Source organism: Bidens hawaiensis, unplaced genomic scaffold, assembly GCF_021521415.1.
Source record: "Bidens hawaiensis isolate Kalapana, Puna unplaced genomic scaffold, B.hawaiensis_p1.1 tig00002236_1, whole genome shotgun sequence".
Classification (NCBI taxonomy): domain Eukaryota; kingdom Viridiplantae; phylum Streptophyta; class Magnoliopsida; order Asterales; family Asteraceae; genus Bidens; species Bidens hawaiensis.
Window position 1 is genome coordinate 2,931,823 of NW_027491119.1, and position 15,347 is coordinate 2,947,169.

The 15,347-nt window shown below is 34.9% G+C and overlaps 3 protein-coding genes across 4 annotated transcripts; 2 read left to right on the top strand and 1 right to left on the bottom strand.

The window, feature by feature from the left end:
- The first annotated feature begins 960 nt into the window (after window positions 1-960).
- On the top strand, window positions 961-2,698 carry LOC143612945 (uncharacterized). The gene has a single exon (XM_077086798.1). The coding sequence runs from the start codon at window positions 1,003-1,005 to the stop codon at window positions 2,641-2,643; it is 1,641 nt and encodes a 546-aa protein (XP_076942913.1). The 5' UTR covers window positions 961-1,002; the 3' UTR covers window positions 2,644-2,698.
- A 5,627-nt stretch (window positions 2,699-8,325) lies between these two features.
- On the top strand, window positions 8,326-12,043 carry LOC143612458 (peroxisomal membrane protein 11C-like). Of its 2 annotated transcripts, XM_077086446.1 has the most exons (8): window positions 8,326-8,496; window positions 10,321-10,522; window positions 10,590-10,664; window positions 10,739-10,813; window positions 10,915-10,995; window positions 11,539-11,613; window positions 11,701-11,874; window positions 11,957-12,043. In XM_077086446.1, exons 2-8 carry the CDS (start codon window positions 10,331-10,333, stop codon window positions 11,990-11,992), a joined length of 708 nt encoding a protein of 235 aa, XP_076942561.1. In that variant the 5' UTR covers window positions 8,326-8,496; window positions 10,321-10,330; the 3' UTR covers window positions 11,993-12,043. The 2 variants fall into 2 exon arrangements, with proteins under 2 accessions (XP_076942561.1, XP_076942559.1); XM_077086444.1 differs by lacking the exon at window positions 8,326-8,496 and having other exon boundaries at window positions 10,302-10,522.
- Window positions 12,044-12,480: 437 nt separating this feature from the next.
- LOC143612472 (F-box protein PP2-A13-like) lies at window positions 12,481-15,146 on the bottom strand. The gene is made up of 3 exons (XM_077086453.1): window positions 14,820-15,146; window positions 13,039-13,157; window positions 12,481-12,954 (listed from the first exon to the last, which is right to left on the bottom strand). The coding sequence occupies exons 1-3, from the start codon at window positions 15,144-15,146 to the stop codon at window positions 12,540-12,542; spliced, it is 861 nt and encodes a 286-aa protein (XP_076942568.1). The 3' UTR covers window positions 12,481-12,539.
- Window positions 15,147-15,347: the final 201 nt, after the last annotated feature.

Below are 15,347 nucleotides of genomic sequence, written 5' to 3' on the forward strand. Positions count from 1 at the left end.
TATAAGATTTCACAAATACATATATAATTTTTGGATAATTTTTTGGAAAGAATTTAACCTTTTTAAATTTTTTTCACAAAATGAAAAAACTGGCATTCATGAATATGTCATTTTCATAATGAAAAAGGTGATAACTTTCTTGATGATAGCCTTAAATGGGCGGCTATTTCTTGGCCATTGAAAGGTTTTCCTTTCACTTTCATCATCTTTACACTACAACTATCTAAAAATGCATAAAAAATGAATTATGGAAATATATTTTTGTGTATATATGTATGTTATTTCTGCATATTACTACTTTACTAGCACTTGATGGGGCATAATATACATGTGGGGTTTCCATCTCATTTGTAATAACTTTGTCTCTCTTATATAATCATGCAAGATTCTTCAGTGTTTTAAAATCTTGTCCCTTTTTCTTTATTTATTTTACTAATTTATTTTATTATTGATAAATCAAAGTTGAGTTATGCACTTATGCCAACTTTCCTTTATTTTAATTAAAAAAAAGTAGGTATTTTTCAATTTTTAATCTCAACTTAACTTGAAGATAATGGCTTCTTAAAGCTTCAAGAATCAAATTTGATTTTGGTTTCTTTATTTTTCTTGATCTTGGTTTCATTTTCTTCATATTTATGTTGGTTTCTTTAAGCTTAAAGATTCATATTTAACCGAAAAAACGCCAAGATTGGGTTTTTTGATCTATAAATACTTTATAAATTGATCCATGCATCTTTTTCGTCTTAAAGAGTTAAAGTTCCAATTTTTATCAATTTCTTTACTTTCTTTAACTTCAAAGTTTTAAACTTGATCTCAAATAAGTCAAATTCAAGTTATATGTTCCTTGGATAGATTATATATTTATATATTATCCACTCTTGATCATTTTAGTCTAAAACCTTAAATAATGTTGGTTTTTTGTTTAATTATTTTACAGATTAGACTTGTGTGAAATCTGAATTCCAGTTAGTCAAAGAGTTTGGTCAACACAAGAAAAAGTCAATGGCTGACTTCCAAACAGCTGAAGAGTGGCTTTCGTACGCCAAAGATCTCGTTCCAGTGGCGTTAGAGAAGGCCCGGGAGGTTAAAGAGTTCCCAGGAAGATGGAAAATGATTATAACCCGATTAGAACAAATCCCGTCTCGTTTATCTGACCTATCAAGTCACCCGTGCTTCTCTAAGAACACGTTATGCACCGAGCAGTTAGAAGCGATTTCCAAGACTTTAAACGAGTCAATAAAGTTGGCAGAAATATGTTCAAAGGGAAAGTATGACGGGAAGCTGCAAATGCAAAGCGATCTCGATTCATTATCGGGAAAAATAGATTTAAACTTGAGAGATTGCGGGCTTTTGATCAAAACCGGGGTTCTCGGTGAGGTAACAATGTCATCGGATGTTGTAGGTTCAAGTCATCGAAGCAGCGATATTCGGGAGTTACTAGCTCGCCTGCAAATCGGTCATTTGGAAGCTAAACATAAAGCTCTTGACACCCTTGTTGATGTAATGAAAGAAGACGAAAAGACGGTTTTGTCCATCGTGGGACGGAGTAATATCGGGGCTTTGGTGCAGCTCCTTACCGCTACCTCTCCAAGAATCCGGGAAAAAACCGTGACGTTAATATGTTCTTTAGCCGAATCCGGTGACTGTGAAAGTTGGCTTGTGTCCGAAGGCGTTCTCCCGCCTTTGATTCGGTTACTAGAATCCGGAAGCTCGGTTGGTAGAGAAAAAGCAGCCATTACTCTCCAAAGACTGTCTATGTCAGAAGAAACCGCCCGGTCGATAGCGGGCCACGGTGGCGTGCCGTCACTAATCGACATATGTCGGACAGGTGACTCGGTTTCTCAAGCTTCCGCCACTTGTACGTTGAAAAACTTATCGGTTATTCCCGAGCTTCGTCAAACGCTAGCCGAAGAAGGGATTGTGAAAATCATGATTAACGTGCTCGATAGTGGGATATTATTAGGTTCGAAAGAATACGCGGCCGAATGCTTACAAAATATGACCTCGAGTAATGACGAACTTAAACGGGCCGTGATTAACGAAGGTGGGGCCCGAAGTCTTTTAAATTACCTCGATGGCCCGTTACCACAAGAGCCTGCGGTTGCAGCGTTACGTAATTTAGTCGGGTTGGTCTCGGTGGAAACATTGATCTCGCTAGGGCTACTCCCGAGACTAGTCCATGTACTAAAGTTTGGATCGCTCGGGGCGCAAAAGGCTGCCACGTCATCGATATGTCGTATATGCAACACGGTGGAAGTCAAAAAGCTCGTGGGTGAAAGCGGGTGCATTACGTTATTAATAAAGTTACTCGAAGCTCAATCGAATGGTGTGCGTGAGGTAGCGGCTCAAGCCATTGCGAGCCTAATGACAGTTCAGCATAACCGTCAGGTGGTTAGAAAGGACGATAAGAGTGTCCCGAACTTGGTTCAGTTGCTTGACCCGAGCCCACAAAACACGGCTAAGAAATATGCGATTTCTTGTTTGGGTTTGCTGTCATCCAGCAAACGGTGTAGGAAACTGATGGTTTCCTACGGGGCGATCGGGTATCTCAAGAAGCTCACGGAGTCCGAGATACCCGGTTCGGGTAAGTTGTTAGAGAAGTTGGAAAGGGGGAGGCTTAAAAGTTTGTTTGGGAAAAAATAGTTTGTATTGTTTCTGTGTCTAGTATGAAACATTAGTGGTTAAATGTATGAATGTATTAACTTTGGATGTTTTCATAATTTCTGAAAAATAAATAATTTTTACTTTTTAAAAAAAAAATCGAGTTAAAAACGAGTCGAATCGGAGATCGATAAAAAGCTTGAAGGTGGTGAAAGACAAGCTGGGTCTGAGCCTCAAATAAAAGCTCGTTTGAAAGGGGGAGGCTTAAAAGTTTGTTTGGGAAAAAATAGTTTGTATTGTTTCTGTGTCTAGTATGAAACATTAGTGGTTAAATGTATGAATGTATTAACTTTGGATGTTTTCATAATTTCTGAAAAATAAATAATTTTTACTTTTTAAAAAAAAAAATCGAGTTAAAAACGAGTCGAATCGGAGATCGATAAAAAGCTTGAAGGTGGTGAAAGACAAGCTGGGTCTGAGCCTCAAATAAAAGCTCGTTTGAAAGGGGGAGGCTTAAAAGTTTGTTTGGGAAAAAATAGTTTGTATTGTTTCTGTGTCTAGTATGAAACATTAGTGGTTAAATGTATGAATGTATTAACTTTGGATGTTTTCATAATTTCTGAAAAATAAATAATTTTTACTTTTTAAAAAAAAATCGAGTTAAAAACGAGTCGAATCGGAGATCGATAAAAAGCTTGAAGGTGGTGAAAGACAAGCTGGGTCTGAGCCTCAAATAAAAGCTCGTTTAGTTATGGAGTTTGAGCTTGAATCTTGTACTGTAAGATCATTTAACGAGCCTACTATTTTTATTAAAAATTTTAAACCATTTTGGGATTTTATGTATTAATTTTAGACTGCATGGTTGATCTCGAGCCGAGCTTTAGCTCGTTTAAGGTAGTGCACATGAGCTTGGTATGACGAGCTTAGCCTTCACATGGTTTTTCTTGAATGATATAAAAGTAATTAAAGCGCATGTAAATTAGTAAATAATAAACGAGCCAAGTCTGATCTCGAGTTTGAAAAGTAATTCAAATTCAAAACCAAAACTCGAGCTTAAAAAAATTCTCAAAGCGAGTCGAGTTCGAGATATAGCAACTCAAAAGGAGCTGATCTTGAGCCTTGTCGAGCTCAGCCTCAGCTCGACTCATTTACAAAATAAAAATTAAAAGCGTTCCTATCATTTCCGTCACGGACATTTTATTTTACAAATTATTGTATTATTTAGTATCACGTAATCAAATTAATTAAAAAATAATTTAAATGCTCTTGTTTTTTATAATTGAATTTTAAATTAATTAGTATTATAAAAATATTATATCCAACTTATTGGTTGTTTGTGGGTTAACTTCAATACTTCATTATGGGTTATCTACTCATTATTATATGTTTTTACGAAGTTTATATATAATAATAATAATAATAGTAATAATAATAATAATAATAATAATAATAATAATAAAAATGAATACGACGGTGTTTAGTTTCTTTTGGTTGAACCAGCATAGTGATGAATCGATGTTAGGTTTACGTATTGTTCCTTAAATCCAAAGAAGCTAATAAATATATGTAAACGGTTGGTCCATGGTTCGATGAGTATATAACATAGTTAAGTAGTGTCTGCGTCCATGTTGTGAAAAGGTGAATACGAGTTGTGACCATATTAACCTCTTAACGTCTGCATTACCCTCCACTTTACGTTCAACCATCAGTTCTCCGCTTACTCATACATTAGATAAAGGGTATTAATATACACACTTATACTTTTATGACATTTATAAAATATTTAGTTGTGTATGTGTATTACAATCATGCATAATCATTGTTGTGTTAATGTTTTTAATTCAAAGTGATGATCTTGAAAAATAAAATCGTGCAAACCCTCAAAAAGCAAAATAGGTGAACACACCGAAGGGTAGACGATAGTGTTACCGAGAACCCGATGAAACCAACAACTACCCGTATACCCCGAAAGATATTTATGCCTCCAATTCAAACTTTTATTTTTTCCAAGCCATTCAAGATATTTAAAAGAAACTACTTTAGAAAAAAAAAATTAAATACTATGTATAAAGTTAAACTTTTGGTAGTTAAATAACAGGTTGTGGTTAGCTAGCAACATCATATCACATTGTGGGATCGAGGACCACATAATTTTGCACGATTAATTTTTATAACTGCATAATAATAATAATAATAATAATAATAATAATAATATTATTATTATTATTATTATTATTACGATGGAGAGATCATTACCCGAAATTTTAATTAAAGCCAAAATAGTTGTAAGATACAATAATCAATAATGTCTATTTTTACCAACAAAGTTGGGGTCCATTAACAATAGCAAAACCTTTAAAACATCAAGTGATTAAGAGGTTTTGGATTTAAGTCTTTCAAATAATAAAAATTAGCTGTTAAAAAAAATAATGTCTATTTTTTGTTCAACGCTAAATAGTGATTATTTTACAACAAATATGATTAGTTTACAATATAGATGGATGTTGTCTAACTATTTAACATTTATATATTAAAGTCACCAAACTATTAAATTTATTTTAGATCTCAATCATCACACCATAAAAATATAAAGATATGTTTAGTTTTGCTTATAAAAAATACTCAAAAATATAGGTTTTGAATTACGCGTGACTTGGAAAACTTTCTGAATCGTTTAAAACACTTTTAGATTAAAATATTTATAAGATTTAAAAAATTTTGAATAGCTAATCTAGTTTAGTTAAACATTTGGAAAATCAAAGATGTAGAGGTATCGTTTATATCAATAAAACATCCCACGTGCACGTGTTCTTGTAGTTTTGTGTTTTATATATTGTTGTTTTTGACTTGTCATTTACCATTATCAAAATGTCAACGGTTGGGAGAGTGAAATTCAAAATCTAAGATATAATTTATTTACTCGAACATCCAAAATTGATTTGAATTATATATAAATTAAATTTGTAATAATTTACACGTTTATAATTTACTAAAATTTAATTTGTTTTTTGTAATTTAGTTAAAAAGTCACGTGTTTTAACAATAATATATTCTGCTTATAGTATTATACCAGTGTATTTGGGCTCAAACCCCTAACCCTTTTAGGAGTGGAAATCACTTTACAAAATCCTGGGTACTAATACGCCAAAAGACCATCAAGTGTCAAAAAAGTCGTTTTTATATCTAAAAGTTTACACGTTGCATTTTCCTGTACTTATTGTAAGAAAATGACCCACAAAACTAAAATAAAACATCTATACATTCTATACAATTTATAATGAAATGTTGTAAATTATTCTGGAAAACATAATAGGGAAGCTCGAATTCATGATCAATGTGGTTTCCTTAAACAAATTGCGAGTTTTTAGTGAAAATCAACTATTTCATATGGGACAACAATTGAAGCAGTTTGTACAATAATTATACCTTAAGTGTTGCAATAGGATGATCAAAAGGATTGTATAATGTTTCTTGTGTGTTTTTGAGAATTAGAGTGTCTTCTTCTCAACTAAGAAGCATCTTAGTTTAGAGTAAAGTGAATTTGAAAACTCTCAGCCAATAATTAAACAAAAAAAAAAGTAAATTTCAGTATATGTCTTCACTGTAAATTATTATGTTTAAATCGAAGCAGTTGCAACCCAGGCATCGATAGCCTAGAGCCATTATGTTCGAGTTAGGATGCTTGGTCAAACACAAGGGAGTATTTGTATGCGAGTTAGGATGCTTCGTGCCTTTATGTTCGTCACTTGTGTCTCTTTTAAGAAAACCACATACTTAGAAAACTCTCACTTACATAGCAACTAAAGTATTCTCCCCTTTAATGTGGGACAACATTTCACCCATCTCCTTCAAATATTTTTAAGTTTGTGTACTTCGAACACAAAATTCCGAGCATTGATATATCATTTATCGTTATTCAGTTTTAAACACAAAATAGTTTGTTGTGAAATTCTCACATAGTAAAACACAATCCCATAAAACTAATAATTATATAAGCATCAATTGCAAGAGATCATTTTTTTGTATAAAGTTAGGGGGAAATCATATTTCTTATTTTGTGAGAACACATTATTTTGTGAGAACCTTTTGAGACGAAATTCGCATAAACGACCAAACCTCAATGACGATTTTGGCACTTTACTCTTTATTTTATTATTATTATTATGTGATGATGAAAATGAGACAAATAATCACCACAAAATTTGTTATACTAGCCCAAATTGGTATGCAGCGGAGCCCAATAGATAAAAGCCCAACAGGCCGACATTGTAAAAGACGAGACCATGACCCATGGAATTTAAGTTATAACCAGGCTTTTCGGCCTTTTTTACTTTCATAAAAATGTGTTCTAGTATTCTACAACATATTTAAATCCAAAATTTTTTTATGCCAAAATGTAAACCTGGTGGATGGAATGGATCGGGTCAAGTTGGACAGGGAATAATTCGGGTGAGTTTTTGGTGTTCGGTGTAAATGATTCAAAAGTTAACCCTTAATACACTAAATTTTAAGTCCGTGTGAAATAATTGGAGCAACTAAAAGAAACATTGAAGTGACATCGTTGGCTTGCCCGGCTTGTGGAGAAATGGAGACAGCCGAATATCTCTATGTGTCTTGCCCGGCTTGTGGAAAAAAAATACAACTCCATTTAGTAACTACTTTTGCTATTTTAGTATTATTTTCAAACAAATGAACTAATAAAAAAAAAATCAAACGTGGTCAGAAACTAAACCTCTACAATTCAAACTCAAACCAAAAGAAGAAATATTTTGAACGAGAAACAAACCACTTGTAACTGCATTTTTCAAGATTTAAACTCTTAATCTCTAGGATACATAAAAGACATGCTACATTGTTACCATCACTGCATCACACCAAAAGGCAAATTCGATTCGGTTTTGTTAATTAAAAACATGCTTTCGGAAAATCCAAAGTAAAGTTTAAAGATGAAGGTAATTTACGAATCCATTAATTAGGGGTGAGCATAAACCGGGTAAGGTGGCTAGGGATGACAGTGAAGCCCAAACCCGATGAAAAACCCGAAACCAGACATAATTGGGGCGGGTAATACCCCGCCATTAGGGTTTGGGACGAGTTTGGGATTAGTTTAATATTTTTCTTGGGTTTGGGACGGGTTTGGGATTAGTTTAAAATGCTTCGTGGGTTTGGGACGGGTTTGGGATTATTTTTAAAATTTTTCGTGGGTTTAAGACGTGTTTGGGATTTGTAACATACCCGATAACATTGACGCATTTACTTGATTATATACCTGATGCACCTGACATATCTTTTACTATATTGTATAGATAGTATATTCTAAATATATTATTTGTCGAAACTTGTTTATGACAAATATTTGAGACATTTTTTAATGGTAAATTAACCGAGTCCAGGTGAAGTATATTAGGTAAAACCCGTTCACGACTTCGCTCACCCTACCAAAACCACCTTCTTCTTTTTTTCCTTAGTCCAGGTGAAGTATATTAGGTAAAACCCGTTCACGACTTCGCTCACCCTACCAAAACCACCTTCTTCTTTTTTTCCTTTTTTCTCATTGATAATTTTCAAAATTTGTAGTATAGAAAATAGAGGACCAAACATGACCTTATCAATTATTTTTTCCTTTTTTTGCTTGATAAAAAATTAATAATATTAATAAATACCAAAAAGGAAAAAGAACCATATTTTTAATAATTATTTTATAGCTATTATGTAACGTACAAAGATAAACGTCTAGGCACAGTCGCCAATACAAATACATAAGAATCCTCTCTTTCACACACTGACTGTGTGCTCTTTTTAACGGCGATGATATTTTCATTTTGATTCATAATAATAATAAATAATAATAATAATAATCATCCTTCCGCCTGTGCTCTTCATCTAACCTTACAAGTAAGTTATTCAATTCAATTTCTATACTATAACTTTTAATTTCATGTTCGTATTATGAATTATTATTATTATTGTTATATTGTTGTGTTGTTACTTGTTAGTGTTAAGTTTGATGTAATTGCTGTTAGGTTTAATTAGTGATGATGTTTATGCGTGTTATGCTTTCTGATTTGAATTCATTTATTGATTTGATATGTTACGTAACATTATTTGATGTTTTGAGCCCGTGGATAAGTTGTTTATTACCCATTGACTTTAATTTGTTCAATTTTGACTTTAATTGATTGTGTGGATTTGGATGAAACCCTAGCTGGCATGTGACATGTGCAATTTTAGGGGTGTGAGCGAGCAAAGCCCGGGCTCGGCTCGTTTTGACTTACGAGAGCTCTTTTTTAAAGCTTGAGCTCACTTTTTTAAGGTCGAGCTCGGATCAGGCTCAGGCTCAGCTCGTTAAACAATACTAATTAATTTATATGCGTTTAATTATATGTATTTGGAAAAAAAAAACTTTAAAAACGGACAGTAGGCTCGAGTTCGGCTCATTTTTTATTTACTAATTTGTTTATGTACATTTTATAATTATTTATATATTTTGAAAAACAAACTTTAAACGAGCCTAAGCTCGGTTCGAGCCTGTGTGTAGTACCTTAAATAAGCCAAAGCTCGGCTCGTTTTGGTGTCATTTTTTGGAATTTAAAGCTGGAGCGGTTCGTGAGTCGCATTTTCAAGCCCGAGCTCGGCTTGTTTTGACTTACGAGAGCTCTTTTTTAAAGCTTGAGCCACTTTTTTAAGGTCGAGCTCGGCTCAGGCTCAGCTCGTTAAACAATTACTAATTAATTTATATGCGTTTTAGAGCGTGTTTGGGGTTGAGTTTGAAAAAAAACTTATTGGCTTATTGGTGTTTTCAAAAAGCCAGTAAGTTAAAATGTGTTTGGCAATCATAAAAATCTTTTTTATTTTAGCTTTTTGAAAGGGTTAAAAAGCGGTTTTTCAAAAGCCTCAAGTCCTGGCTTTTTGAAAAAGCTAATAAGCCAATAAGCATTTTTCAAACTCAATCCCGAACATGCCCTTAATTATATATATTTGGAAGAAAAAAAACTTTAGTCGGGGCTTGTTTTGGTGTCTTTTCTTAAAGCGGATGCTAGGCTCGAGTTCGGCTCATTTTTTATTTACTAATTGGTTTATTTACATTTTATAATTATTTATATATTTTGAAAAACAAACCTTAAATGAGCCTAAGCTCGGTTCGAGCTTGCGTGTAATACCTTAAATAAGCCAAAGCTCGGCTCGTTTTGGTGTCTTTTTTTGGAGTTTAAAGCTGGAGCGGTTCGTGAGTCGCATATTCAAGCCTGAGCTCGGCCCAGGCTAGGCTCATTTATTGTTTACTAAATAGTATACATTTTAATTATTTTTATATTCAAATAAAAAAAAACCTTAAACGAGCCCTAGATCAGTTGGAGCTTGTGAGCAGTACCTTAAACGAGCCAAAGCTCGGCTTGAGCCCAGTTGCACAGCGAAATTAATACATATCAGGCTTGTTATTTTCCATACAATGCTCCAGCTCGGGCTCGATAACCAAACAAGCTTTATTTGAGGCTCGGGCTCGATAAGGCTTGGCTCATTTTAAGCGTTTTATCCATCCGATCTCGAGTAGCTCCTGAGTGGTTCAGCGCGTTTGCACCCCTACTGTGCATATTGTTACTGTGTTTGATTTTTGCATATTGTTGGATTGTCGTATTTACACTTGAATATAGGTAGTAGATTTCTGAACCAAAACCTTGTTATCTTGCTTGATTGATGGTTTAATTTATGGGATCGATACAGAAAATAGAAAATGAGTACACTAGACGTTGCCCGAACCGAACTTGCTCTAGCTGTTCTGTATTTGAACAAAGCCGAAGCCAGGGACAAAATATGCAGAGCAATACAATACGGGTCCAAGTTCGTGAGTAATGGTGAGCCAGGCACCGCTTCAAACGTTGACAAGTCAACAAGTTTGGCTAGGAAAGTTTTCCGTCTTTTTAAGGTAGCATTTTTGTAAAATGAATCAAACGTTCTGCATACAATGAATCTGATTATAATGATATTTGCAGTTTGTCAATGATTTGCATGCTCTTATCAGTCCAACCGCTCCAGGAACTCCCCTTTCAATTGTTTTACTAGGGAAGGTATGCGTTTCTTCGATTAATAAGTTGATTTTGGATTCATTTAAAAGTTTTCTGATCTCAGTGTTTTGTTACAGTCAAAAAATGCATTGTTGTCGACGTTTTTGTTTCTTGACCAAATCGTTTGGCTTCATAGAGCAGGCATCTACAAGGTATGTGCATCATTTGTGTCAAGATTTTATTCATTTACCTACGTATGTAAAATGATTTAAAACGAATAAAATATTTATAAGTTTTATTTTGGTTACTTTAGAACAAAGAGCGTGCAGAAGTAATTGGCAGGGTGTCGCTCTTCTGCTGGATGGGCTCTTCAATATGCACTACTTTAGTTGAGGTACATAATGACTTGCAAGTTCAACATATATAGGGGTGCAAACGTGTCGAGCCACTAACGGCCCGAGTTTTTTCGAGCTAGCTCGTTTGGTTACTAAGCCCGAGCTCGAACCTTAACAAGCCTTTTGTAACTTGAAGTCTGACCTCTTTTGGACTTATATATATTAGTATACACTGCATAGCCAAGCTGGAGCTGAGCTTTGGCACGTTTAAGGTACTACATGAGCTCGAGCTGAGCTTTGGCACGTTTAAGGTACTACATGAGCTCGAGCTGAGCTTTGGCACGTTTAAGGTACTACATTAGCTCGACCCGAACGTAGGCTTGTTTTAAGATTTTTTTAAAATGGATAAAATTAATTTGAAAATGTATATAATTAATTAATAAATATTAAACGAGTCGAGCTTGAAAAAACAACTCACGAGCCGAGCTTTAGCTCTAGTAAGTCAAACAAGCCGAGCAGCCTAGTCAACCTCGCGCTCGGCTTGTCTAGTTTACGCCCCCGCATATACACATATGGTTGATTATTAAATTTGTGTTGTTTAGATAGGAGAGCTCGGAAGGCTTTCAAAATCAATGAAGAAATTGGATAAGGAGCTCAAGGGTAGTGATAAATACAAGGTTAGTATACATCGTCAACCTCTTTTAAACAAGTTTATAATTTATTTATGTTGATATTTATTCAGTTATTGACTGTTTCAATTGCAGAATGAACAGTATCGTGCTAAACTTAAAATATCAAGCGAGAGGTCATTGGCCTTGATCAAAGCCACCATGGATGTAGTGGTTGCAGTCGGGCTGCTTCAGTTGGCGCCCAAAAAGGTCACTCCTCGCGTTACAGGAGCATTTGGATTCACCACCTCACTCATATCTTGTTATCAGGTGCATTCGGTTACCACTGTAACTTTTTTTCTTCGTGAATCATTTAGAAACAGTAAAATAATGTTTGATTTGATTCTTGCAGTTGCTTCCATCGGCACCCAAGTCAAAAACAACTTGAAGCAGATGATGCCGGTTAGTCGGTTACTACGCAACCTAGCTTTCGATGTCGCTAAATAAGACTCAGATATAAATATATGATGTCGCTAAATAAGATTCAGATATAAATATATTATTTTTACATACGTTGTTCGTCTATGATTTTTTATTTGCAGTAATAATGCATGCATCAAACACTTTCATTTTAATAGATGTGTATGTCTCAATTATGTTTGTATTTTGGTTTTGCCTGTTTACGATTATTAGGTTGTTTTGGGTGTATACGTTCGTGTGACTCGATAATCGACTTGCTTATATGGTTAGCATTCTGTTAAGATTTTCGATTTTAACGCTATCAAATTTTAGTAACATCAGATCTACAAAAAAAAATGTACCCAAAACGATGACATTGTAACCTGTTGACGAACACCAAAACACATCTTTTGGTCAAAACTCGACTCGGGTATCTTACAGCATTTACAACATCAAACAGACGCCATTGTGGCTTTCACTAAGGTCTAAAATCACAAAATGTGACCAAAAACAGTCCATTATTATCGCTATGCCTATCATAACAAAGCTTTAAAATCTTCAACCAACTTACGAGGACATATAAGAACCGAGTCTACAGAAAGACCGCCTTTCGTGTGGGTACAATCGATCTGTGTCAAAGAGTACTTAACAGTAGTCGGTGTGGACGAATCATAAACCACAAAATCTCCAACATGGTGATATTCCCAGATCCCTTTTTTTACTAAGAAACACTTTGAAACCACGTGTTGACCATCCGGTGCGCTGAGCTGGAACTGGACCGGTTTTATGTCCCACCCATGAACATGGTTAGACAACCGATGGTTAGTCTTTGTGAACCTCCCGAGCCAAAGCTTGAACAACAAGGAATATGTCCCGGCTGGAAAGTGAAACTCTATGTCTCCTTCCACCTTAAGCCACCAAATTTGATGAAGGTATGCGATTGTGCGAAATCTGGTCAAAATAAGGAGTTACTTAAAAGTCAAACCTCGACGCCCAAAATGACCAAATAGCAAAATTGTTTTAAAAGAAGTTTACCTTGATTCGTTGGTCGGGATAAAATTCCAGTATCTCCGATCATCGATTCCGGTGATATTCATTGCCATGGAAGAAATTGACAAACACATCCCTCCTGTTCTTTTATCCAGCCAAAATTCCTGTAATAAAACGCCTCGAGATTAGGTGTTGCAAATAGGGGTGTAAACAAGCCGAGCCTGAGCTTGGCTCGTTTAATTTACACAGAATTCAAGCTTTGATCGTTAAGCTTTATTTCTAAAGCTCGAGACAAGCTCATGATAGGTTTACAAGCTTGAGTTTGGCTCGTTTAACTTACATAGGGCTAGAGCTCGGCTCGTTTGACTTACACAAAGCTCGAGCTCGGCTCGTTTCAAGCTCTATTTGTAAAGCTTGAGATAGGCTTGTGAGTAGTTTTTCAAACTCGAGCTCGTTTACTATAAGTTAAATAATTTTTATATGTTTATAAATATAATTATATATATGATTTGCATTTATAATTTTATATGTAACATAAATTTTTCTCATAACTTTATAAAAATTAACTATAAAAATTTAAAAATATAAGTGTTAAAATAACAGGCTTCCTAAGGCTCGCGAACCGGCTCGAGCTCAATAACTGAAGCTCTTAGGCTCGTTTATTAAACGAGCTTACTTTAATGCTCAAACTCGTTTAAGCTCGGCTACCTCGATCTTTTTCACAAGAGCAGAGCCGCTCATGAGCTACTCGAGATCGGATAACTAATCATAATCAAACCAGACCTTATTTCCGGCGTCAAATCTAACCAGCCGAGTAGTTTTTCAAGCTTGATCTTGGCTCAGGACTTGGCTAGTTTACTATTTACTAAATAACCTTTTACTTTTATACATTACTAATTATTTTTATAGATATATTTTCAGTTATAATTTTACATATAATATAACATAATATATATATCGTTTAGTAATTTTTCTCATAACCTTATAAATTATAATAACTATAAATAAATATAAGGCTAGCAAGCTGGTTCAATCTCGATAACTAAAGCTCAGGCCCGGGCTCATTTATTAACTGACATTATTTTTAGGCTCGAGCTTGGCTAGATTTGTCTTTTTCACAAGAGCTTCGCCACTCGAGATCTGGTCAATAAAACCTCGTTCAAGCAGATCCTTAACAGGCCCGGGCCCAGCCTTAAAAAATCTCATTTACTAATTGAGCCTAGGGGTGCAAATGAGCCGAGCTACTCAAGATCGGCTCGTGAAAAAGCCCGATCGAGCCGAGTTTAATCGAGCCCGAGCTCGACCCTAAAGGTAAGCTCGCTTAATAAACGAGCCCGATATTCACTTATCAAGCTTGAGCCGGCATGCTAGCCTAAACGAGCGTGCCATTTATATAATTTTTTAATATATATCTAATAATATTAATTAATATATATAATGCTATGACAAAAAAAACTAAAACTAAATAATATATATTATTTTATATATAAAATTATAATTGAAAAATATATATATATAAAAATAATTATTAATATAAAAAAAATAATTAATAAATAGTAAATGAGCCGAGCCCTAGCCGAGCTCGAGCTTGAGAATCAACTCACGAGCCGAGCTTGAGCTTTGAAAATTGAGCTCGAAACGAGCCGACCTCAAGCTCCATATAAGTTAAACGAGCCGAGCGACCCCTAAACTGAGCCCGAGCCCGAGCCCGAGCCTGTTATATATATTTAATAACTATGAATAATCTGGAGTCAGACTATTCATAATTCAGTGTTACTATATTGACTTTTCAAAGTCAAAGTCAGATAAAACCGGTGAACCCGAACCTTATTTCCGGCATCGAATTTAACGGGTCGGGTCAATCTTGAATAGATTTCATATTTCCCCAATTTGCCAGTGTTAGGGTTCTTAATCAGGTACTCATCGACGAGACGATGGTAATTAGCCGGCAATTTATCTTCCCATATGAAATCAGCAGATGAAGCCGCTCTAAATGACCGATTTAGCCTCGCCAGTTTACAAATCTTCGGCGGATCTAAATACGATAACACCAGAGCGATACAGGATTCTGGGATGTCGGACAGCTTGAGCTTTGACGGGTGGGTTGACCCGTCTGAGCATTCGGGTGATAGCAGGGATGAGTTGGCACCCATATGGTGGTTGACGGTGGTTGTACGGTGGTGTTTGGATATGGATATGGATATAGAGAGAGAGATAATATTGTTTGGGGTGTGTTTGGATGAGAGGATGGTGGGTTATCCGGTTATATTGAAATGATGACGTGGATATTTTAATATTTTAATGTTTTTTATATTTTATTATGTTATATTTGGGGTTTGGTGGTGGAAAGAAAG